Source organism: Aquarana catesbeiana, linkage group LG10 (assembly GCF_042186555.1).
Source record: "Aquarana catesbeiana isolate 2022-GZ linkage group LG10, ASM4218655v1, whole genome shotgun sequence".
Classification (NCBI taxonomy): Eukaryota; Metazoa; Chordata; class Amphibia; order Anura; family Ranidae; genus Aquarana; species Aquarana catesbeiana.
Genome location: NC_133333.1, coordinates 21,218,575 through 21,244,581, shown reverse-complemented (window position 1 = coordinate 21,244,581; position 26,007 = coordinate 21,218,575). Strand labels below are relative to the sequence as shown.

General features: G+C 44.9%; 1 protein-coding gene across 1 annotated transcript in view; it reads left to right on the top strand.

Moving 5' to 3' along the window:
* Positions 1-5,787, top strand: part of LOC141110435 (uncharacterized) — an 82,589-nt gene extending 76,802 nt beyond the window's left edge. The window contains exon 9 of the mRNA XM_073601781.1: positions 5,301-5,787. Coding sequence (XP_073457882.1) covers positions 5,301-5,494 — 194 coding nt within the window. The 3' untranslated portion in view covers positions 5,495-5,787. The remainder of the gene's footprint in view (positions 1-5,300) is intronic.
* The last annotated feature ends 20,220 nt before the right edge of the window (positions 5,788-26,007 follow it).

The window sequence follows — 26,007 nt, the reverse complement described above, 5'->3', positions numbered from 1 at the left end:
TGAGCTCAACCGTATCTAGAGTCATACAACAAGGTTAATGAACACCCCCCCTCCCCCAAAAAAAGAAAACAAAAACAAAAAATAAATATAAATAAATAAAATGGGCAGACTCAATGATGGACTACTCACTCTTTTTCTGCCGTTCTTTTTTTATGTTTCTATTTTTAACCACTTTTTACTGCGGGTGGGAGGCTCTTACAGGCACAAACATGTACCTATACGTTGGCAGTGTATTCCGGGTTCAGGGCACATGCAAGCGCCTCCCTCCCTCCCAGCCGATTCCCGTTCTGATTGGACACAGTGGAATTTTGTCAACAGGTCTCAGCAAAGACTCACGGCTGAGACTTGCTGATTCATCCCAACAATAAAGCCTGGATCCTCCAGGTGCCTTGACTGACACCAGACTCAGCCTCTCAGCGAGCCGCTAAAAGCCTGAGACGGCCGCTCCCTACCCCCGCCCCCTCTCCACAGCCCAGCGCTCCAATGAGCAAGAAGGGGTGAGAACAGAGAGCTGTGGTTGACAGTCTGCAGCTCTCTGCTCATTGAGCTCTGAAAACCGAGTGATCGGCTGTATGCGATCGCTCGGTTCTCAGAGTAGAGGCGCTGGGGGAGAGATGCAGCATCGGACCGAATGAATATGGAAAAAACCCCAAACCCGTAGTCCTCTTTTAAAGGCCACCCAATAGCATATTTTACTACTACAAGGCGGCTCTCCTGTGCAGAATATATATATATATGTGATTCTGCACCGCCTGAGCGAGGCGCAGCAGAAGCGGAACTGTGGGTGTCGGGCAATGGATGTCTGCTGGCAACCCACTGATCGTGGGTAAAACACACAGAACGGGGATCTGCATATGTAAATAAGGCAGATCTCCATTCTGACAGGGGGGAAGGGATGGATTTTGTACATTTGATCCCTTCCCCTAGTAAAAGCACCTAACACAGTACACAAAAACACTGGTTAGGCACACAGCTAACCCCTAAATGTTTAACTCCTTCCTGTCATTAGTACAGTGCGCTGTTCCTTTAAAATTGTGAAAACCTGTGACTGTGTACTAAAATAACAGATTGGATGAATGAAATCAATCTGACTGAATCAATCCCATAACATATAAAGAACCAACCGGTGGCGGCCTGTAATGCAGGGGTGCCGCTCCCCCATCCATGCATCCGGCTCCCTAATCTACATTCGAGGCGCCGGAGGGGGTGGACAAAACAGAGGGATACCGTGGATGGGTGAAGGACACAGGGGGACACCGTGGGTGGAGGACACGGGAACACCATGGGTGGGTGGGTGGAGGACACAGGGGGACACAGTGGGTGGAGGACACAGGGGGACACAGTGGGTGGAGGACACAGGGGGACACTGTGGATGGGTGGAGAACACAGGGGGATACTGTGGGTGGGTGGAGGACACAGGGGGCGGGTGAAGGACACAGGGGGACACTGTGGGTGGAGGACACAGGGGGATACTGTGGGTGGGTGGAGGACACAGGGGGACACTGTGTGTGGGTGGAGGACACAGGGGGACACTGTGTGTGGGTGGAGGACACAGGGAGACACTGTGTGTGGGTGGAGGACACAGGGGGACACTGTGTGGTTGGAGGACACAGGGGGACACTGTGTGTGGAGGACACAGGGGGACACCGTGGGTGGGTGGAGGACACAGGGGGGGCACGGTGGGTTGGTGGAGGACACAGAGGGACACCATGGGTGGGTGGAGGACACGGGGGGCATGGTGAGTGGGTGGAGGACACAGGGGGGCATGTTGGGTGAGTGGAGAACACAGGGGGACACCGTAGCTGGGTGGAGGACACAGGGGGACACTGTGGGTGGATGGAGGACAGGGTGGGTGGAGGACACTGTGGGTGGAGGACACAGGGGGTTGGTGGAGGACACGGGGACACTGTGTGTGGGTGGAGGACACAGGGGGGTAGGGTGGGTGGGTGGAGGACACAGAAGGACACTGTGGGTGGGTGGAGGACACAGGGATACACTGTGGGTGGGTGGACACAGGGGGACACTGTAGGTGGGTGGAGGACACAGGGGGACACCGTGGGTGGGTGGAGGACACAAGGGGACACCGTGGGTGGAGGACACAGGGGGACACCATGGGTGGGTGGAGGACACAGGGGGACACTGTGGTGGGTGGAGGACATAGGGGGACACCGTGAGTGGGTGGAGGACACAGGGGGACACTGTGGGTGGGTGGAGGAGACGGGGACACCGTCAGTGGGTGGAGGACACGGGGGACACTGTGGGTGGGTGGGGGACACAGGGGGACACTGTGGGTGGGTGGAGAACACAGGGGGACACCGCGGGTGGAGGACACAGGGGGACACCGTGGGTGTGTGGAGGAGACAGGGGTACACTGTGGGTGGGTGGAGGACACAGGGGGACACCGTGGGTGGGTGGAGGACACAGGAGGACACTGTGGGTGGGTGGAGGAGACGGGGACACTGTGGGTGGGTGGAGGACACGGGGGGACACCATGGGTGGGTGGAGAACACAGGGGGACACGTTGGGAGGAGGACACTGTGGGTGGGTGGAGGACACAGGGGGACACTGTGGGTGGAGGACACAGGGGGACACTGTGTGTGGGTGGAGGACACAGGGGGACACTGTGGGTGGGTGGAAGACACAGAGGAACACCGCGGGTGGAAGACACAGGGGGACACCGTGGGTGTGTGGAGGACACAGGGGGACACTGTGGGTGGGTGGAGGACACAGGGGGACACCGTGGGTGGGTGGAGGACACAGGGGGACACCGTGGGTGGGTGGAGGACACAGGGGGACACTGTGGGTTGGTAGAGGAGATGGGGACACTGTGGGTTGGTGGAGGACACGGGGGGGGACACTGTGGGTGGGTGGAGGACACAGGGGGACACTGTGGGTGGGTGGAGGACACAGGGGGTGGGTGGAGGACACAGGGGGACACTGTGGGTGGGTGGAGGACACAGGGGGTGGGTGGAGGACACAGGGGGACACTGTGGGTGGGTGGAGGACACAGGGGGACACCGTGGGTGGGTGGAGGACACTGTGGGTGGAGGACACAGGGGGACACCGTGGGTGGGTGGAGGACACAGGGGGATACTGTGGGTGGGTGGAGGACACAAGGGGACACTGTGGGTGGGTGGAGGACACTGGGGGACACGGTGGGTGGAGGACAGAGGGGGACACCGTGGGTGGGTGGAGGACACAGGGGGACACTGTGGGTGGGTGGAGGACACAGTGAGACACCGTGGGTGGGTGGAGGACACTGTGGGTGGAGGACACTGTGGGTGGGTGGAGGACACTGTGGGGGGACACTGTGGGTGGAGGTCTGGAGTACACTGTGGGGGGAGAGGACACGGGTGGACTGGGAGAATATCCGGGCCCCCTACACCACCTGTACTGTCTGCCGGCCCGCTCCCGCGATGGCGGCCATGGTACCTCCAGACTCCAGCAAAGAAAAACAGCACCTCACGGTCACCTGATGCCTGAATACCTCTCACAGCGCGCTGCTCCCCGCCGCCCCCTCCTCTCTTTTCGTCCATCCCAGGTGATGTCATGTACAAGCACCTGGGGTGGACGGGAGGGAAGGAAGAGCCGGCGGGGAGCAGCGCGCTGTGAGAGGTATTATTACAGACGCGTCCTGATCCCCACTGGATGCTGCATGTATTGCAGATGCAGAGGCTCTCATGGGCCCCCTAGCGGCACAGGCCCTCAGTCCATGCCCGATGGGTCAGTCCGCCCCTGGTTCCACTACAAGTCGCTGATTACCACCATTATTAGTATAAAAGAAATAATAAATTACATAAATGTATCCCATAGTTTGTAGATGCTATAACACCAATCAATATACGCTTATTGGGATTTTTTTTACCAAAAATATGTAGCAGAATACATATTGGCCTAAACTGATGAATACATTTGATTATTTTTTTTTATTGGATATGCATTTTTTTTTCAAAATCGTCGGCCTTTTTTTGTTTATAAGGCAAAAAATAAAAAGAGATGTTCAAATACCACCAAAAGAAAGCTCTATTTGTGGGGAAAATAATTACATATATTTTATGTGAGTACAGCATTACATGACTGCACAATTGTCAGTTTAACCGCTTCAGCCCCAGAAGATTTAGCTGATGAATGACTGGGCCATTTTTTGCCAGTCGTCACTGCATCGCTTTAACTGACAATTGCGCGGTCGTGCGACGCTGTATCCAAACAAAATTGATTTCCTTTTTTTTCCCACAAATAGAGCTTTATTTTGGTGGTATTTGATCACCTCTGCGTTTTTTATTTTTTGCGCTATAAACAAAAAAAGAGCGACAATTTTGAAAAAAACACAATATTTTGTACTTTTTGCTATAATAAATATCCACCACTTTTTTTTTAAAAAAAGCAAATTTTTTCCTCAGTTTAGGCCGATATGTATTCTTCTACATATTTTTGGTAATAAAAATCGCAATAAGCGTATATTGATTGGTTTGCGCAAAAGTTATAGTGTCTACAAAATAGGGGATAGTTTTATAGCATTTTTATTATTATTTATTTTTTTTACTAGTAATGGCGGCGATCTGCGATTTTTATTGGGACTGCGACATTATGGCAGACACATCGGACATTTTTGACACCTTTTTGGGACATTGGCATTTATACAGTGATCAGTGCTATAAAAATGCACTGATTATTGTAAAAATGTCACTGGCAGGGAAGGGGCTAACACTAGGGGGTGATTAAGGGGTAAACTGTGTTCTCTCTCTGTGTTCTAACTGAAGGGGGGAGGGGACTGTGTAGGGGAGATGACAGATCGCTGTTCATACTTTGTATGGACACACGATCCGTCTCTTCTCCCCTCAGAGAACCAGGAACTATGTGTTTACACACACAGATCCCGGTTCTCGGTGTGTCACAAGCGATCGCGGGAGCCCGGCGGTCTCGCATCGGCTCCGGGGGCGAGCAGCGGGCAGCGCGTGCCCTTAGTGGCCACAGGGCGAAGCGATGTTACATAACGTCATTTCGCCCAGCCGTGCCATTCTGCCACAGTAAAACCGCGGCGGCTGGTTGGCAAGTGGTTAAATAACGCAGTGTCGTATCACAAAAAAAATGGCCTGATCATTAAGGGGGGTAAACCTTTTGGAGGTCAATTGGTTAACTTCACAATTTTCAATAAAAATTCTCTTTTAAGGGGAAAAAAAAAGTGGAGCACATTTGGAGCCTCCAGTTTTAGGACCTTATTGATATGTTTTGGTGTTAGAGATGAAATTGCCATTTCGGTTTGAATCTTTTCATTTATTTTTCTATTTATGTTTTTACAGGCAGCATAGAAGGAGCAACAGCAATGCGTGGTTGTGCCACAAAAAGCATCTGCGATTTAGGCAGCCAATCTAGTAGCAGCCAAGGACAATCCTCAGAGGTTAAATTTACCTGCACTAGTGGAAGTACTGGACTCCAGAAAGGCTTCTACCTCCCAGCTGTGATTTGTATTTTCTTTTTAAAGTTATTGATCTGAAATGAAAAACATTTTTATTTTTAGACCAGAAACTAAAAAAAAAAGGTTGATTTGTGGAACATATGCTTTTTTTTTTAAATCTTAAGTAGTAGATAATTAAAAAAAATAAATAAATAAACGTTTTAATATAAACACAATTGATAAAGTTTGGCTGAGCACAGATTACATGAAACATATAGAGGCACTAGATTGATGTAAATTTCACTTTTAGAAATTTCAGTGTTTGTAAATTGCTGATGTATTTCATATTTTTCACCACTTGAATAAAACAATTTATGTTACAAATAAAAAAATGTAATACATTTTTTTTTTTTTTTTTTTTAGTGGCCTACAAATTTACAACTGTCTGTTATTTGGAAATCCAATGCGCATAACAGAGGGAAGAGTTTGTGTCCCATCTGAAATTCGTTCAGCATGTATGGTCATGGTATATACTTCAAATGCCGCGTACAGACGAACGGACATTGCGATAGCAAAATCCATGGATTTATTTCCTACGGATGTTGGCTCAAACTTGTTTTCCATACACACGGTCGCACAAATGTTGTCGAACATTCCGATCGCCAAGAACGCGGTGACGTACAACACGTACGACTAGCCGAGAAAAATGAAGTTCAATAGCCAGTGCGGCTCTTCTGCTTGATTCCGAGCATGCGTGGAATTTTGTGCATCGGAATTGTGTACACACGATCGGAATTTACGACAACGGATTTTGTTGTCCCAAAATTTGAGATCCAGATCCCAAATTTTTGTTGTCGGAAATTCCCACAGAAAATGTCCGATGAAGCCTACACACAGTTGGAATTTCCGACAACAAGCTCACATCGAACATTTGTTGTCGGAAACTCCGACCATGTGTACGCTGCGTAAGGCTTAATTTACATTTGCAGTTTGGGGGGGGTGTAGTACAAATAGGCAGGCAAGCTGTGTTTTTACTTACCCCCCCAAACAGATAACAATATTCTCATGGCCAGGGTTCTTGTTAGAAATCACAGGGCCCCATTAAAAACATTTTTAAAATAATTTTTTCCAATTTTTAAAAATGTTTTTTTCCAATTTTATTTAATTTTCTTTACGTATTTTTCAAATTTTTTAATAATTTTTTTACATTTTTTTGTTAGACTCCAGACATGTTGTTTTTTTGGACTCCTGACATGTCACCTTTGAGACAGAGAAAGGAATCGTGGACACGGATTCTTCAATTCCTTTCTCCGTAGCCTCAGTTGCACTGAAGAAGAATGAACAGCAGACAGAGGCTCCTCCCCATTCATGAACCGAAGCATCGTAAACACAGTTACTATGCTCAGTTATGGATGCACACAAGAGCGATCTGCACAGATCGCTCACTGTGTTCAATTCAGAAAAGGGAGGGGCCAGTAAATGTCATTTTTACTAGCCCCTTCCCCAATCTCCATCCGCCTGTGCACCCGCAGCAGGGGACCAAGGACTGGGGTGGGGTGGGGGGAGGGGGGCAGCACAGTGACAGCAGGAAATCAGATGTGGGCAGCCCAGAGAGGGGGATTGGTGTGGCAGGACGGGAGGACAATTACAGGATGATTCACTGTAATCTGTGTCTGTGTCTCTCCCTCCAGCAGCTTAAAGCCATGGGGAGAGAGAAGGAAAAAAAGCCAGGGGGAGAGAGAGACACAGACACAGTGTATCATCCTGTAATTGTCTTCCCGCCCGCTGCGCCAGTCCCCCTGCTGTCTGGACCCCCCTGTGTGTCCTGGCCCCCTACAGGAGGTCCAGTGTTACCAGCCTATCGGCGACCCTGCCCTTGGCACATGTTACGGGAGTAGGCCAGGGGATAGCGAGTGCTACAGCAACACCCAGCTGGAGACTGGAAACTTCATAGATCAGTGTACATATTTGCCAGCACACCATGGATCTTCAAATTACGTCCCAAGGTTTTGTTCAAAGCAATCACATCACAGAAGAAGAGTGCCACTATTTGAAATCATACAGGACCCCTTTGTCAAGCATGCAATATGTGCATACAGCAGTGCAAAGATATTTAAAGTAAAATCCACCAATCAAGAACAAGGTAAAAGGAGCTGCCCCCCCCCCCCCCCCCCCCCGCCTAAACAGTCAAACAAATGGTCAAGAAGGGATTTACAGTTGAAGGAGGAAATTTACTATCACTGTGGGTAGCAGCCATATGTCTTAAATGTGCATAATCAAACTAATCCTTCTTTCAGATGTGCCTATATGATTGGTGGGGTCTAGCGTCCCTGTTGCCGGGCGACTTGACTGTTTAACCAATCCCTGTGTACTGTGCTGACCCCGTCAAGGCAGCCAGGAGCACTGGCCTGTGAGGCCATCAACACCATGGAAACCTAAGGTGTCAAGGAACCCAGCTACCTTTACCTGCCCAAAAAACAATAAAGATGTAGGTTGCACAACAGGAGGTGTGACTCTGAAAACAAAATAAAGAGATACTAGGAGTATGAATGGTGTAAAGTAGGGGTGTGAAACTCAATTTCATTGTGGGCCACATCAGCATTATGGTTGCCCTCATAGGGTTGGTTGTATCCTAAGACTAGATGTCTGAAGCACCCCACCCCCCCTTACATCAGCTGTCAGGAGCCCCCACCATCAGAAGGAAAGAGTCACTCTCCCTCCCTTACATTGTGCTGCTGCCAAGAAGAAGCTGGCGGTGGAGCTGGGAAGTCCCCCCCCAGTATATACCAGGCCCTTATCCGAGCATGCAGCCTGGCAGGTCAGGAAAGGGGGGGAACAAGTGGAGCGCCCTACCCTCCTGAACCATACCAGGCCACATGTCCTCAACATGGGGGTGGTTGCTTTGAGGCAGAGGGGCTCTGCCTCAAAAAAACAACGTGGGGTCCCCCCCAGATTCCATACCGGACCCTTATTCGGCATGCAGCCTGGCAGGTCAGGAAAGGGGGAGGGGCGAACGAGCGCCCTCCTAATGAGCCATACCAAGCCACATGTCCTCAACATGGAGGGGGTGAGTTTGCCACCCTAGAGCACCTTGTCCCCATGTTGCCTTGGACAAGGGCCTCATCCCCACAGCCATGGCCAGTTGTTGTGGGGTCTGCGAGCAGGGGCTTATCGGAATCTGGAAGCTATCTTTAACAAGGGGGCCCCCAGATGCCACCCCCCACCCATGTGAATGAGTATGGGATACGTATTTTAAGTCCATATTTTGTAACTGTCAGAGTCTTGACCTCAATCTTGGTAAAATTATATAGTGTGATCTGAAGCTAACTATTCAAACCAGACGTCCCAAAAATATCGCTGAAATATTGAAATTATACATATGCTTCACAATACTTGCTGCTAACCAAAAGTCAAAAGATAAACGCAGAATAAAATTTGTATTTTTACTCCGGTCAAAAGTTGCTCCTTTCAAGAATTGTATAAAATGAACGTGTTAGCATAACTTTGGGACTTGCTTTGCTTCTTTATAGAAGAAGAGTAGCCCACATACTTTAGTGAAAAGTTCTATGATGAATGAACAGTTGTAGGTAATGGATACTTTATACCGCTACTGCTTTCCACCAATATTAGGAAATCTCCCCTCCCTTTTCCAGTGTGACCTTCCTGCTCTTACCCAGAGATCAGTGTGCCAATTTTCCAATTTGGTTGTAAATACTATACTATTTTCTTTAGGATTTTAGGCCAACAAGCACTGCTCACTAACGAAATAAAGATCCCGTCCAAGGTTTTTTTTTATATATCTACATTTTCTCTTCATACTGGACATGGAGTTATTAGATAATGAATGATCTCAAGTCAAGCAATCAAAGGTCTGATATACGTTGTTGTTATCGGTGTGCCAGGTTGCCCATCTCAATAATATTGTTCCAGTGTTTCATTTAGGTCCCTGGTGCTCAACCTGTGGCCCTAAGGCTGCATGTGGCCCTTTGGTATATGATGTGCAGCCCATGGACCTCAGCAACGTGTAATAGGAACACTGAATAGGGCGATAGCATTGATCGCTACTAGCCCCATGTAACATGTTCTCAGCTTCTTATTGTCTTCTGCGGCATATCCCCAGCCGTCAATGTATCCTGTCCAGACCCTCTGACCCTCATTTCCTCTATTAGGGCTGTCATATCTGGCAGTCCTTTCAAACATTACATATACTGAACAATATGTGCTCCCCTTTGGTGATGTCAGGGGCCGCATTTGAGGCCCCCTTTAACTCAAACATTGAAAACCACTGATTTAGATTTTTACTCTCTCGTTTCAAAGTGTAACCAGAGAGTCAAGATGAAAAAATTGGAAATTCTCCCAGCAAATGTGTGAATATTTATTCAATATAGGCCACACACCGATCCAAAATATATATATATATATATATATATATATATATATATATATATATATATATATATATATATATATATATATATATATCTGAGGCATTATTGTTTTAAGAGAGACAAAAAGTCCCATCTATCATGCTTCATTCATATTTTAGCAGTCACCTACCTGTGATTAGATAACCCTCACCAGGGGACAAAATATTGGCCATTATATAGTGGTAAATACTTTTATAAATCTGAGATACGTCAGTATAGAGTTAATCAAACTCAGAGATGTAATGGAAACTTGGTAAGGTCTTTTGTGGTTCCAATAAGTTCATCATAGGTTTCCTGTTATATTAAGATGATCATGACTACAGAGCAAGGCAGTACAAATTGAAAAACAAGTCTTTCAAGTTTTCCGGCAGTGCCCAATACAAGATCTACTTTACTTCAACCTAGAGGACTTTTATAATGCCTTTTCTTTTGGGAGGGCTTTTGGCTTTATAACTATCTGGTAAGTGAATGTATAATAAATTTGCGCCATGGATATGGGATCAAATTAGTTTGGATCAGCAGCAGGTACTATATCACAATATATGTGAAAATAACTGTCAGTTTAATAAAGACCGTACTAAAAAAGGTCAATATGTACAAAAAGTGTAAACAATTATTATGGAATCTTCAACTTTAAATAAAGTGACAATACGGCCAATGCAATTTAATTAAATCTATGCTGACGTATCTCAAATTTATTAAAGTATTTACCCCTATATAAAGTTCAGTATTTTGTCCTCTTGTGTGGGTCATCTAATCACAAGTAGGGGATCGCTAAAGTATGAATGAAACATGGCAGATGGAAAGCCTCTACGGGCTGATATGAGTTGAAGTCACTTCAGAAGATTCGCCTTACATGTTACGATGTATAGCCATCATCAGAAATGGTATGACCAGTGGCGGCTGGTGTTTTTTTTTGGGGGTGGAGGCGGCAAATCCCCCCCCCACCCTACTCGCTGTCTCAGTTCAGCACTTACCCCATCAAGGTGGCAGGTGGCGGGTGGTGAGCGGCGGCCAAGGGCCAGTAGCTCCTGTGTCCTCTCCTCCATCATGGCGGCTTCTGCCGTGCGGCTCCTCCACTCCTCCTAGGCATTCAATAGGATTGCCTGTCCTTTCAGCCAAATGGTCGATGGGTCTCAAGACCCGCTTTCTGATTGGCCAGGAGAAGGATCAGTGTTACACTAGCAAATATTCCTTCGCTACTGTAACACACCTGGGTGGGCTCTTCCCCCCAAGCCCACCCTATTTTGAAGCCTATTAGAGCCTCTGGCTCCCCCATTGGAATTCATGCATCTGGCATCCTGCAAGGGGCCGGATGCATGGATAGGGGGGAGGCACACATGCGTTCTTAATGGACAGGCCATGGGTATGACCATGGGTATGACGGCTATACATCAAAACATTTCAGGCGGATTTTCTGAGGTGACCTGAACTCGTATCAACCCGTAGAGGCTCCCAATCTTTGGATGTGGATGGAACTGGTGGTGCTCGCTGTACTTTACCCATGCTGTTTCCCCCTTGTGTCAGGCATGACACACAACAATGTACAAGTGTATCCAAATAATTTTAATAAACAATTGAAGTTTGGTTTTACACTATGTTGCACTCTGCTTGTGTCCCCTATACAGGTACATCTCATAAAATTAAAATATCATCAAAAAGTTCATTTATTTCAGTAATTCAATTTCCTAAAAAATCTCAGAGTGTCCTTCCAAAATACTAGTGTCCACCACCACAGAATAGAAGTGCAACCTCCACCGCAAGAAATGCTCACTTACCAGCTGATAGGGACCTCCTATTATGGAATCGCTTGTGGCTAATACCCAGCCAGGGCCTTTGTCCAGTGAAGGGGATATCCCAATGGCACCTCTCACCAAGCCCATAATCCAAAAACCAGGGCATGGATGTGCTCATATAGGAGTCCTGGTCTTTGGATTACAGGCTTGGTGAGAGGTGCCATTGGGATAACCCCTTCACTGGACAAAAGCCCTGGCTGGGTATTAGCCACAATTGATTGTGACCTTCTGTAATAGGAGGTCCCCATCAGCTGGTTAGCAGGCATTTCTTGCGGTGGAGGTTGCACTTCTATTCTGTGGTGGTGGACACTAGTATTTTGGAAGGACACTTTAAGAATTTGGAAGGACACTTTACTTCACCTGGACTTTGTTTCACTGTATATATTGATTTATTGGCTATTCTAGTTGGATAATGAAGTCACCTTTGATTAGCACAGTTTATTTTGTCACTATATTTGTTTGAAAGTAGCGCAGCTCTATCTATTTTTTATCTATTTACTGTGTATATCTGGCAGGTGGTTTGCTGCTTTATTAAGATTTATTCTTAGCACGGTTCTTTTAGTAATAATTTATATAGGTTGCCATTGTAGCTAGAAGCTAAAAAATTTCCATCTGTCATGTTTCATTCATACTTTAGCGATTCCCTACTTGTGATTAGATAACCCACACCAGGGGGTAAAAAATTGGCATTTATATAGTGGTAAATACTTTAATAAATCTGACATATGCCAGTATAGAGGCATAATTAAATCTTGGCAAAGTCGTGTTGTTCTTTTTGTGGTTTCAATCAATTTATCATAGGGAACCAGTTAAGCCTCGTACACACGATTGGATTTTCCGACGGGAATTGTGTGTTGACAGACTGTTGACCTTCTTTCTAAAGATTTCATGTTTTTTTTCTAAAATAAAATAAAAAAGCAGTATGTAAAGGAAGTTAGCTATTGGCTAGATCACAGACTTTACAAAATTAGACATTAAAGCTAGCAGCTTAAAGTGGAAGCAAACCTAAAAGCAAAAATGTGTGGATTGCATTATTGCTAATCATTAGATGTGGTGGCTGCATTTGTTTTTTTGTTTTTGTTTTTGTTAGGTTTTCTTCCCTCTGTTTTCACCTGGTTGTTTGGCCAGTAACACACCTCCTGTATTAGAGTGTCCCCACCCTGGAGGAAGGAGCACAGGGGGCACCTTTTCAAAGCAGCATTGTCAGTCTGGGGGGGGGGGGGGAGTGTTAGATCTAATAGATTTAGATACACTCACAAACTGAAGCCAGACTCCAGCTCACACTTTATAAGCAGTTACAGAAAACATTTTTTCCCCCCTTTTGGCATAAAAGTTTTGAATAAATAAATAAATAAATAAAAAGTGATCAGTGTCAGCACCCCAGTCAGTGATAAATGGTTTGTCTCAACCAACTAAATTGCTCTACGTCTGCAGGACAGTGTGTTCTGTTGCAAACCAACAGACTTACTGGCTGGATCACCAGATGAAAATAGAAGAAAGCCTAAAAAGAAAATGAATAGACATGTGCATTGCCAAAAAAATGTGTTTGTTTCCATTTTTGTTTCATTCATTTTTTTCTTTCCTTTTTCGGGTCATTCATTATGATCAAAATTTGTTATCTTCGAATAAATTCATAACTTTGAAAAAAAATGGGAATTCATTATGTTCCATTCGTTTAGATACGGTATTTTAAAATTTTGAAATTCGGAAAGTCGAAAATTTGGAAATTCGAAAATCCGAAATAATAACTAACTATCCAATAATAACTAACTATTAAATTATAGGTATTGGAATTTCCTTTAAAATGTGTCTGTTAGTGAAAGTAACAAATACGAATTTATCCAAAGTTATGAATTATCCGAAATAACATATGCCGCATCTAAATGAATGGACAGTAGCGAATTAATAATAAATAATAATAATTAAAAAATGTATTATTATTATTAATTAATTATTCAATTAATTAAAAAATTTATTATTATTATTATTAATTAGTTAGGTTCTATTTGTTTAGATGCACCATTCATTATTTTGAATAATTCGTAACTTCGGATAAATTTGTATTCACTAGCAGCCAAATTTGAAAGGAAATTCCATTACCTTTAATTTAATAGTTAGTAATAGTTAGAATTATTAGTTAGTTAGTTATTATTTCGGCTTTTGGAATTTTCGGTTTTTTAAATATTTGGAATTTCGTTCTTTTGTATTTTTGGATATTCATTCTTATTTTCGAACTTTCGAATTTATGAATTTACGAATTTTCAATTTTCAGTTTTTGGAAAAATTTGTTAAATGGGTTTTCATTAATTCGATTATTTCCAAATGAACACATTTGTCGAATTTTGTCGAAGAACAAACTCGAAATAAAACGAATTGCACATGTATAAGAATTAATGCAGCCACTACTAAGAACTGGTAAGCTGCAATATAATAAATAACAATCAATTTTGATACTTTTTTGGCATTATTGGGGAAAGATTTGAGCTTTTACGATTGTTTTACTTGGTGTCTAATAAAAAAATTTGCACGTAAAACTGCACAAAACACAATTCATAGTTACAAAATATGCCTACAACATACACAAGCCAATTATCTTTTCTAGCAAAATAAGCATGTACAATATGTATGCAATAAGTAAACTAAACAGTTACTCAAGAGATTCCTCTGCTTAGCTCATGAACTAGTCCAACTGGTTTATTTGCATATCAATAGGGGGAGCCTTGGTTCTTGAACAACACATGGTCTTAAAAATCTAACTATGCAATCTAACGAACAAATAAATTGGTTAAAAAATCAACCTAATTATCCAAAGCTACACAACAATGTAAATTAGTCCTCCATTAGAGAAACTAAAGTGAAATACGGTAGATCATGTTTGGCGCTGTCTCTGCTGGGCCCTCCTTCATCCACCATCACATTCATGGACTTGTAGGGCACCTGTGACTGGCCAAGCCCAAGTCAGTCTGCCTATTCCATATCACTGTTGGGCTTGATTAGTGAAATATAATATCTTCAATGATTGTTCTTGGAAGTTTTTCATGTACGTCATAATATAACTTTCTTATTCAGTTTATTCACAATTTGACAGCTACCCATCCAGGAGGCCTTCCGTGTTCATTCAACCATCTTCTGCCATATATTTTGAAGCCCTAAAGGTGTGCTCAAGGGTTCAAGCCATTCCTGTGAATTGATCAGTTTAATTCTTACCTGCATACAGGATACACTATCTTACCAAACTCATCCAAGTTCTAATTAAATCAGACTCTGTGAACCTTTCCAGTGGGGCACTGCAAGAGCTTAAAGCGGAGTTCTACACATATTTTTCACTCCTCACCATGCAGCACCAATGTGCATCCTCAAAATGAATTGGAAATGTATTTTTATTTTTTCTGTTCGCTTACCTGATTTATGCCTAAACTAATGTCACTTCCTCCTTTAGGGGCGGCGGTGCGGCGCTCATTTCCAGCTTTGCACTGGCCCCTGGGAGATGTGTGTCAACAATGGGAGATCTTGGTCAGCTTGAGATCACACTGCTCCCGTAACATTTAACATTGACGTCTATGGAAAATCTTGGTCAGCTTGACATGGCACGGCTTCAGTAACAACTAACATTGGCATCTATGGAAAATTTTGGTCAGCTTGACATGGCACGGCTTCAGTAACAACTAACATTGGCATCTATGGAAAATCTTGGTCAGCTTGATATGGCATTGCTCCAGTGCCCAGTAATCTTACTTTTCCACATAAAAAAAATTGTCCCTTTTAGGCTGGAGGGCGGAAGTGACGTTTGACGTTGCTCTGATCCTCCAAGGGCATAGAGTCGAGTGGGGGCCATCTTGCCCTTACTGGACTTCCTGCCCATCACTCCACCAGATCATATCGGGAAGGGGAGGGCACCTCTCCCGCTGTCCATAAAAGGGATTCCGTGGCAAATCTGCTGCTGGGACCACTTTTATGTGAAAGAGGATCACCCACTGTGTAAAAAATACTGGGCTTATGGCAGCTAGGTATTTAATGTCAAAGTAGTGACGTATATACACGGTGGGCAGCCCGGAAGTGGCTAGGTTGGACTCACAGTAGCCAGTGGGCGGGCCTGGTACACATCACCGGGGGCCCAGTGAAACAACCAGGAGGAAGTAGCAGGGCTCCTGATGATGTCAAAAACAGCCATGCTGGGTTACCTGAGTAGTGGATTGCAGCAGAACAACGCTGGATTCCTGGGCAGGTGTGTATCTCAGTTGAGGACAACCCTGCATGATAGGAAAAAGAGGAAGAATTCAAAAAGCAGAGGTGAAATTTCTCTTTAAGAGTAAATAGACTATGTGGCCAAAGGTTTGTGAACACTTCTATGGAATTTTGAGTTTACGTATTTCCAGTTAAAAGAGTACAGTAAAGATTTTTTTCTTTTCTGAATCATACTTACCTAGGTGGATGCAGCATCGGTCCGATGCTGCATCTGTCCCCTGGTGCCTCTACACTGAGGACCGAGTGATCAAACACCGCAGATCACTCGCTTTTCAGAGCTCCCCGAGCAGAGAGCTGTAGACTGTCAGTCACAGCTCTCTGCTCTGCCCCCTCCTTTCTCATTGGAGTGCTGGGCTCTTGAGAGGGGGGCTGTCTCAGGCTCTCAGCGGCTCACTGAGATGCTGATAGGGGTGTCAGTCATCAGATTTTATTGTCATGATGATGTGGTGCCTGGACTGACAGCAGAGACGTCAGCAGAGAGCGGACTTCAGCTGACTTCTCCTTTAAGGGTACCGTTAATATTACAGCATGCAAAAGACACTTTAGACAATTGTGCTTCTCCAGCCTTGTAGTAACAGTTCAGTGAAGACCTTTTTCTGCTCCAGCATGACTGTACTCCTGTGTACAAAACCATCTCCATAAGACATGGTTTAATGAGTTTGGTGTTGAGGAATCTGACTGGCCTCAACCCTACTGAACACCTTTGGGAAGTATTTGAATGCCATTTGTGAGCCGGGTCTTTTCATCCAACATCAGTACATGACCCCTCCACAAATCCAACACCTCTTTTGGCTGAATAGGCAAAAATTCCTACAGATACCTCCAAAATCTTATGAATAGTCTCCCAAGATTAGTGGAGGCTGTTATAGCCACAAATAGAAGGGAAGTGGTGCATTTCCATTTTAATGCCCGTACAGCTGTGATGGTCAGGTGTTCACAAACTTTTGGACATAGAGTATAGATGTTCTGCGTTGCTTGATAATAGATGAGTATGAAGTAGAATGTAGAAGCAGCAGAATAATAGCTCATTTTTTTTTTTTTTTTATTTGGCACAGGCTTGTTTAGACTACATTGCTCCCAGTCAGGGAGGCATTTGTAATGTGCCAAAATTCTCAACCTGTAATTACTAATTAATCTTATAACCCTGAAGTGATGAAAACACAGCAGCTACATAAAGTAACGCAAATGGAAGTAGGTTTCAGAAAACAGAACACTAGGATATTATGGTTGTTATTATTAAAGGGTTGGTTCACCTTTTCAAAAAAAAATCTTCCTGTGTAGATAAGGTGTGTTTTGTAGAACAAACTGTGCAGCTCTGACTAAAGTTGAATAATGCCCTTGTTATAGGTGTAGGCCAGGGGTATTCAAACTGGGGCCCCAGGGCTAGGTGCGCCCTTTGTTAGCTCTTATCTGGCCCTTGGGCACTATTCCTTCCAATGATATGGGGCACTATTCCTTTTAATGATATGGGACACTATTCCTCCCACTGACACCTACTATGGGGCACTATTTCTTCCACTAACACCAGTGATGAGGACTATTGCTCCCACTAATACCAATGATGGGGCACTCCTCCTGCTGACCACCAACCCTGCGGTCATATTTATTCTCGTGATGCTGGGCACAGGATATTTTCTACCCCACTGGCTACAATCTGGTCCTTCTAAAGTCTGAAGGACAGTAAACTGGCCCTTTGTTTGAAAAGTTTGGAGACCCCTGGTGTAGGTCATTTTACATACCTCCCAAAGCCTGGCTGGAATATTCTTAAGACGTTGCTAAGACATTGCTAAGTGACCTAGTCATCACTGCTTTCCACCGGAGTGAGTTTTTTCACTGATTCAAACCCACTCACATGCTCTTTCTCTCCCCTCATGCAGTAACCCTGAGCTCAGCATTTGCGAGCCTACCCCCCGGTGATGGAGGAGGTGAGCAATAACAACTGGACGTCGCCTACCAATGTCCTAGCAACCTTCTGGGAGTATTCCAATCAGGCTTCAAGAGGTATGTAAATGGCCTACACCTAATAGCAAGGGCATTATTTAACTTTAGTCAGAGCTGCAGAGTTTGTTTTTCTTATCTGCATAGGCAGTTTTTTTGTAAAGGTGAACTAACCCTGTAAACCCCATCTCTTGGTTGAGAGCTTTAAGGTTGGATCTAAGACATTTACATCCACTGATGAACCTGTGTTTAAATATTTTTTTATTGTCATGATTTGTCTTACAAATTGTATTTTTATGTTCTACTATGCTTTATAGTATACTTGCCATAAGAAAACACACCTGCAAATGCATGGGCACTGCAATTAGAAGGGAGACCCCAGAGGGAGTTCTTAGGATAAGCTTCTAGAAGCAACATTGAAAGCAATGGGAGGCTGGCTGCTCTCACAGCTGATCATGGCCACTTGCATGCAATTGCTTCAAAACCATGACTCCTTCAATAGATACAATGGAGGAGTGAGTGTAGCCACCAGTGGCGGCTGGTGAAGTTTTAGAATGGGGGGGCACCAGACCCCATCTTTCCTTTTTGACGCATCCCACTTCTCATAAGCCCCACTCCTTATAGAATCCACCCACGGCCGGGGCGTGGTTTCGGCATGGAGGAGTGAGGCCGTGTTTCTCAGAGGGCTCCCGGGTCGCGGCTTGTTCACAGATCGCCTGCACAGGAAAACCCCACATTTTGGACTCTCAGATTATCCTCTTGGCCAGGGAAGACTGCTCAGCTGTGTGGTGTGAGCGGAGAGCGGAATGGAGAGATACCTGGTACCGAAACAGCCAGCAGCTTCTACACCGGACATTCCTAAGATGGCGCTGAGCACAAGCGAAGGTGAGGAGCATGGCCCGCCGACAGGAGGAGGGGGGAGACAAGTCCAGTGTAATGACATGCTGCCGTTCTCACCGAGCAGCGACCTTTCCCCCTGCCTCCCCCGCTCACTATCACTCACATCATTTACAAGCCCGGGAGGAGAACCCAGCTGCACACCGCAGTGGGATTCACATGACATACAACGCTCCCAGTCACAGAGCTTAACCCCTGATGCGCCTCTGCCCATCTTACAGCAGACTTCCATGAGCTCTGCCCCACTGCTTGTGCCTGCACATATGCCCCCATCTATGTTTACTGGAGAACAGACATTATGGGCTCTATTGCAAAAGCTGCCCACAAGAGATGACCTGGACTCAGTGGCACTTAGAATGGAGGCAGCGTTACGAGGAGAGATTGCTGGAATTAAGCAATCAGTAACAGCAGTCACCGCAAGAGTCACTTCCATTGAGGAAGAAACCACAACCCTGCGCCAGGGCTTCACAGAATTAAATGACACAAAAGAGGAGATGGCAGACCAAATCGCACAGCTACACTTGTTACTAGATGACCAGGAAAACCGCAGCCGCAGGCGTAACATAAGAATCCGCGGTCTGCCAGAAGCGACCCAGCAAGCGGACTTAAAAACGACAGTGACTGCTCTATTTAATGATTGCTTAGAGCGCCTGACAGAAACACCTATCGCAATAGACAGGGTCCACAGAACCCTTGGCCCCAGAAATGCGGTGGAGGACAGGCCTAGAGATGTTCTATGTTGCCTGCATAATTACTCTATTAAAGAGGACATTCTCCAAAGAGCCTGGCGTAGAGGGCATATTGACTTTGATGGAGCCCAGATATCTCTCCTACCAGATGTTTCCCGCAGGACCCTACAGATGCGTCGTTGCATGAAACCCCTATTGGAGAAATTCAGTGAACAAGGAATCACCTACAAGTGGGGCCATCCTTTTCATTTGATAGCAAGGAAGGGAGGTCGCACATACACCCTCCGACACCCTAGGGATGTTCCCACCTTTCTCACTACCCTCGGGCTACCATCAATGGCACTACCTAACTGGCTGGCGTTTGTCCTGACACCTACTACTAACATACCGGCAGGGAACCCTTCGGGCAGACCTCAAAGACCTCGACGCAACAACAGATCGCAACGTAGAAGACCGCTGGCCCCACAAGACAACGAACCTTGAATTCATAGAGATAAGTCGCTCTGAAGCCTGAACTTGGCTATTTACTTGCCTATTGTTGTTCTCTTTCGTATGCTCATCTGGTTAGACTTTCTCGTATCTCTCTGGCCTAGGGGCTCCATGAAGACAAGTAAAGTCTCCAGTATCCTGGACAGTTTTGGTCCCCCACCCCCCCCCCCCCCTTTTTTTTTTTTTTTTTAACCAGGAATGGAGGGAAAGTACGCAGTCAAGTAAGCGGGCCTCACAGGAGAGATCATCCTTTTTTTTTTTTTCTTTTTTTTTTTTTTTTTAATCAGAAAGGTTTTTATTTTGCATAAGAGAAAAAAAAAAAACAAATACAGATAGCATACAGATACTTGTATATAACATATACAAATTTCAGAATTCTCACAAAGCATGTTATGGGAACATTTATCAGCTATCTAAGATTATTGTAAGACAGTTCCGATTATATCCTATCAGGAATATCACCTATCGTACTCTTATCTTTTTAATTATAATAGGTCTAACATGTAATATAATACGCAAGGAGTATGACTCCACATAAGGTACAAATTTAAGCAAATATCAGCTATAATAATATTACCCTTATATGCTGAAAGTTCTAATGATCTCTGATCATCTTAGAGTATAAAAATAGCGAACCTGTTGTTCATTTAACAGTAATATCAAACTCAACTCTACTGCATTATAATTCCGACAACCTTGACTTGATTTGTTATGTTTAATTCAAGCTAGTATTCATCGGTAAATTAAAGAAAGAAAATAGGAGAGAAAAACAGGGGAAATAGAGAAAAGGAGAAAGAGAAAAAGAAAGATAGGAACAAAGCAGAGTAAAACCTTGCCATGCAGTACCTCATCATATATACTGTTATATATCCCCCAGGGGCTGTCTCTTTTTATATTTCACACTTCCTTGCATGCGTATAGTTTCTATACAGTAGTCAAGTCTACATCAACCCAAGAGTAACCTGTCTTTAATTAATTGGTGCGGGGCCAAACCAGGAACATCTAACCACGCCTGCCATATGGAGAGGAATTTTTGTGGAGCCTTCCTACGTTGGTAGGTTATTTTTTCTCTTATTAGGAGCCTATTCACGCTGTCTATCCATTGCCCTTTGGTGGGAACTCGCGGGGTAATCCACCACTGGGCAATTAGTTTCTTCGCTATGTATAGTAAACGAATAAGCGCTATACGTGTAGGTGGGGGTGCTAACTCTTCATCTATTCCCCCAGTACACATACCACTGGAGTTCTCTCAAGAGGTATCATGTATACTTCTGAAATCGTGTCCAGTACTTCCTTCCAATATCGGAATAGCTTGGGGCATTTCCAGATCATGTGGAGTAAATTTCCATGATCCCGTTCACATTTTGGGCACAGGGGTGAGTCCCTAATTCCCCATTTATAAAGTTGAAGGGGGGTTCTGTACGCCCTATGTAGAAGGTAAAGATGTGAAAGTTTCTGTGACGCAGAAATTGATACCAGGGGGGCATTCATAAGGCATATCTCCCAAGTGTCTCCATCTATTGCTCCTATATCCTCCTCCCACCGCTGCCTGCATGGTAGTCTAAAGGGGTCTTGTATTCGTGCTATAAGTGTATTATAGCATCTAGATATCATGCCCTTTTTAACTTCATCCATAAATACATCCTGTATAATCGGATGTTCTGTTGGTTGGATCCTGACAGTTCTATTCTGGGTTTGTAAGGCATGTCGCAATTGGAGGTATTTATAAAAATTATTATGTGGGATCCCAAACTCTGTTTGGATCTGCTGGAATGATTTGAGAGTGTTATCTTGGTATAATTGTGAGATATATTTGATGCCTGCGTCCTCCCAGCTCTGGAAGCCTTTTAGTTTTTGTATTTCTTTCAGTTGTCTATTTCGCCAGAGAGGCGTGTCGGACAGAAAGCCCGTGATGCCTATTAGTTTTTTGACATAGGCCCAAAGTGAAATCAATAATTTAACTGTAGGAGCTTCCGGGTCTAAGTGCATGAATCCCGCCTCCAAATTTGTCATTGCTGAATAGTTATTGTCTTCTAGTATTACAAGTTTACGAATCGGGTCTTTCGGGTCCAGCAAGCCCCATCCTCCCAGTTGTTGTAACTGGGAAGCGAGATAATACATCCTGGGATGAGGGACTGCAAGTCCCCCCTCCTCTTTGCCATATTGTAATGTTGATAGTTTTATCCTCGCTATTTTTTTTCTCCATATGAGCTCTCTGAATTGGGTCTCTATTCTATCGAACCATTTTTTAGATATCCATACCGGGGAATTGTTAAAAATATAAAGCAGTTGTGGTGCCCAGACCATTTTAATAAGGTTAATTCTACCAACAACAGACAGGGGTAGTTTACACCAGGCCCTGCTTTTTTCACGGAATTTAGTTAATAAGGGTGTTAGGTTCTGTTCAACATAAGTGGCTGGGCTAGGGGTCACCTGGATCCCTAGGTAGCGGAATGAGCTTACCTGTTGTATCATCTCTGCACCTAGTGGTAATGGAGTGTTCAGGGGGTCAAGCGGCATCAGCACTGACTTGTCCCAGTTAATGGAGAAGCCTGATAATTCCCCAAAGTCCTTAATGAGGGACATGACTGTTTGTAATGAATCTTTTGTGTCTCCTTAGTAGAGCAGGGTATCATCTGCGTACATGGACACTACGTCTTTATTCATTCCTCTTTGGAATCCCGCTATTCTAGAGTCTCCTCTAATTTTTGCTCCCAGAGGTTCCAGGGCCAAGGCAAACAGCAGGGGTGACAATGGGCACCCCTGTCTGGTGCCTCTAAATAAAGGAAAAGGTTCTGAAAGTTCCCCGTTAATCCGTATCCTGGCCGTGGGCGCAGCATACAAAAGCTGTACCCATCGAATAAAGGTATCTCCCAGTCCCATGTTTTGTAGTGTTTTCCACAGATAAGGCCATTCGACACTGTCGAAGGCCTTAGCTGCGTCCAGCGAGAAAATTGCTCTATTGCCTGTGTTGTCCACTGGGAGCTGTAAGTTCAGGAATAGTCTTCTTATATTTTGGGCCGTGGATCTCATGGGGATGAACCCGGATTGGTCTCTATGTACTATTTTATGAATTACCTTGGCCAATCTGTTTGCTAACATCCGGGCCAGCAACTTGATATTGGATGTGAGCAATGAAATGGGTCTATAAGATCCCGGGGAATTCGCATCTTTACCCGGTTTTAATATAACAATAATGATCGCCTCATTCATTGAGCTTGGCAGTGAGCCCTACTTTAATGCCTCATTGTAAACTTTCAGTAGTGTGGGGAGCATGGAATCAGCGTAGCGTTTGTATATCTCTGAAGGGAGGCCATCTATACCTGGTGCTTTATTGTTTTTAGTTTGAGATAGGGCGATATCCAGTTCTTCTGCAGTTAAAGGGGCATTAAGCATGACCCTATCTTCTATTGGCAGACTGGGGAGTTCACAGCTACCTAGGAAGTCTGTTATTGCACTCTCAGTGGGTGTAACTTTAGAAGTATAAAGATCAGCATAGAAATCACCAAAGACCGTCAGGATATCAGGAGTAGAGCATTTTAGAGCGCCCTGTGCGTCACAGATGGCGGAGATGAGAGAGGTCGATTGTTGAGACCGCGCCATTACTGCAAGCATATGACCAGTCGTCTCCCCCTCCTCAAAATGTGATTGTTGCAAAAAAAAGCGTTTGTTCTCCGCCAGCTGCAACGCCAGTTGCCCAGACATTGTCTGTGCACTCAACCATGCCCTCTTATTGTCTCCTGTGGGGTTATTAATATAATCGTTTTCAGTCTCGGTGACTCTATTTCGTACCAATAGTTCCCAAGCCTTGGTGTCAGTTTTAATCCGTGATATTGTTTTGATAAGTTGTCCTCTCAAAAAGGCCTTCGCTGTATCCCAGACCACCCCCAGCCCAGCCGTACCAATATTATCCTGTAGAAACAGTGTAAGTGCTCTGGCTATAGGATCTGGCTCGGCAAACAGCGAGAGCCAAAAGGGATTGAGCTTCCACATTGGCCGTCTGTATCTATTTGGTAATGAGATAGTTACCCAGAGTGCCGAGTGGTCAGATATATGTCTGTCTGCATAGCCAGATTCCTCTATTAAATGCAGCATCTTGTCATTCCCAAGGCCCAAATTTATTCTGGATAACCCGTCATGTGAGGCTGAGTGGCAGGAGTATTTTTTATCATTTGGGTGTCTGGATCTCCAGACATCTATCAATCCCGTTTCTTCAAGTATTCTGGCAAAGGGGGTGCTACTTTTCACCTGAGATGTGCCAGCAGTAGGTACAGGAAATTTATCTTTGAGAGGATTTAAGAAATTATTGTAGTCCCCCATTGCCAGTAAGGGTACTTCTGGGTATTGGGCCATAAAACCTGCTAGGTGCCTGATAACCTCTGGGTTATACGGTGGGGGTATATAGATGCTAGCAAGAATACATTTGAGGCCTGTAATTGAGCATAAAAGAAAGACATATCTGCCAGCCGGGTCAATGCGTTTTCTAATGCAATTGAACTGAATATCTTTTCTGAACAGTATACTTGCTCCCCTTGAGTAAGTGGAGTGGGTTGCATGAAACTGGTTAGTATACAATCGTGGACTGAGGCTGGGGGGAGGGTCCGCAGAGAAATGGGTCTCCTGTAGGCAGACTACCCCCGCATTCAGCGACCTGAGATGTCTAATAACCGCCCCTTTTTTTACTGGATTTCCCAGTCCTCTGACATTCCAAGTCACAATGGACAATTTAGCCATCCCCATCTTGTTTTAGGATCATTGACCAGGCCGGCATAATTCTCATCAGACCTCCCAGGTCATACCATAACATATTATCTGGAAGGGGGGATAGGCCCCCTCTCCCCAAATCATGCTTGAATTCTCCTTTCAGAGAACATGTAGGTATTTGTAGACATGAAATCATGTTGCAAGGCAAAGTGAAATACATTATTAGGTTAGTATATAGGTACAGAAGACAGTAAATTGTTGGCTTAATGCATGTTACTCTGCATGGCAAGAATCTAAAGGTCAGCAGCTCACACAGCCACTTGGCTGCAGTGTTAACTTTTCCCACACAACAGGTGTGGGGGGGGTAAAAGCCTTGAAAACTCCTAGTTAACCAGTAGGTTAGTTCCCGTAGGGGTTTCACAGCTACAGTAGGCACGTATTGCTTCATTATTTGCAGACAAAAATGTGGAAAAAAAAGGGGGCAAAAGAAACAAAAAAAAAAAAAAACCGTGTGGGGAGGAGGGTAATACAAGCAAACAGTTCTCCTCGACCGCCTGAACATCGGATATGAGAGTAGGAACTGTCCTCCGTAGACAACAATTGCTTTGAATCCTAAGGCCTTTACACGGCCCAGGGATTCATCCCAGCAAAAATAGACCTGGTCTTGCCAGGGTATTGCATATCTAGGGCTTATCTCTTAAGCAGGGACATCTCTTTGTGGTCTGGCAGCTTTAAGGGCCCTATCCTCACGATCTAGCCATTAAGCCGCCATGTCCGGGTGTTCAAAGAAGCGGGTTTCTCCGAGTGCGACTACCCTAAGGCGGGCAGGATATAGCATCGCATATGGCAAGTTAAGGTCTCTTAATCTTCGTTTGACATCCATAAACTTTGCTCGCTGCTTCTGAAGTTCAGCCGAAAAATCCGGAAACAGGGAGATTTTGGAGTTTTCAATAGACAACTTACTTCCCATGGTTCTGGCTTTAGCAAGGATGGCATCTCTGTCCTTGTAGTTTAAGAGCTTAAACAGAAAAGCACGAGGGTGATTGCCAGGGGGTAGTGGACGAGATGGCACTCTATGCGCTCTCTCCACCGCGAATAGCGGAGAGAATGCCTCTTTTCCAAATGTAGTGAGGAGCCATTGTTCGATGAAAGTGACAGGGTCTTTACCCTCTATCCTTTCTGGGAATCCTAAGGCGCGGACATTGTTGCAGCGCATGTGATTTTCCAAATCATCTAAACGCGCTGCATGCTGATCTGCAAGATGGCAGTTATACTTTAAATCTCTCTGCATGGGTACTAAATCATCTTCAATTACACTGACCCTGCTCTCCACTGCAGCTGTGCGCTCTCTCAGCTTTCGCATGTCCTGTCTCACAAAGGATATCTCAGCTTTAACACCCTTCACTTCATCAGTCAGGGTTGAGATG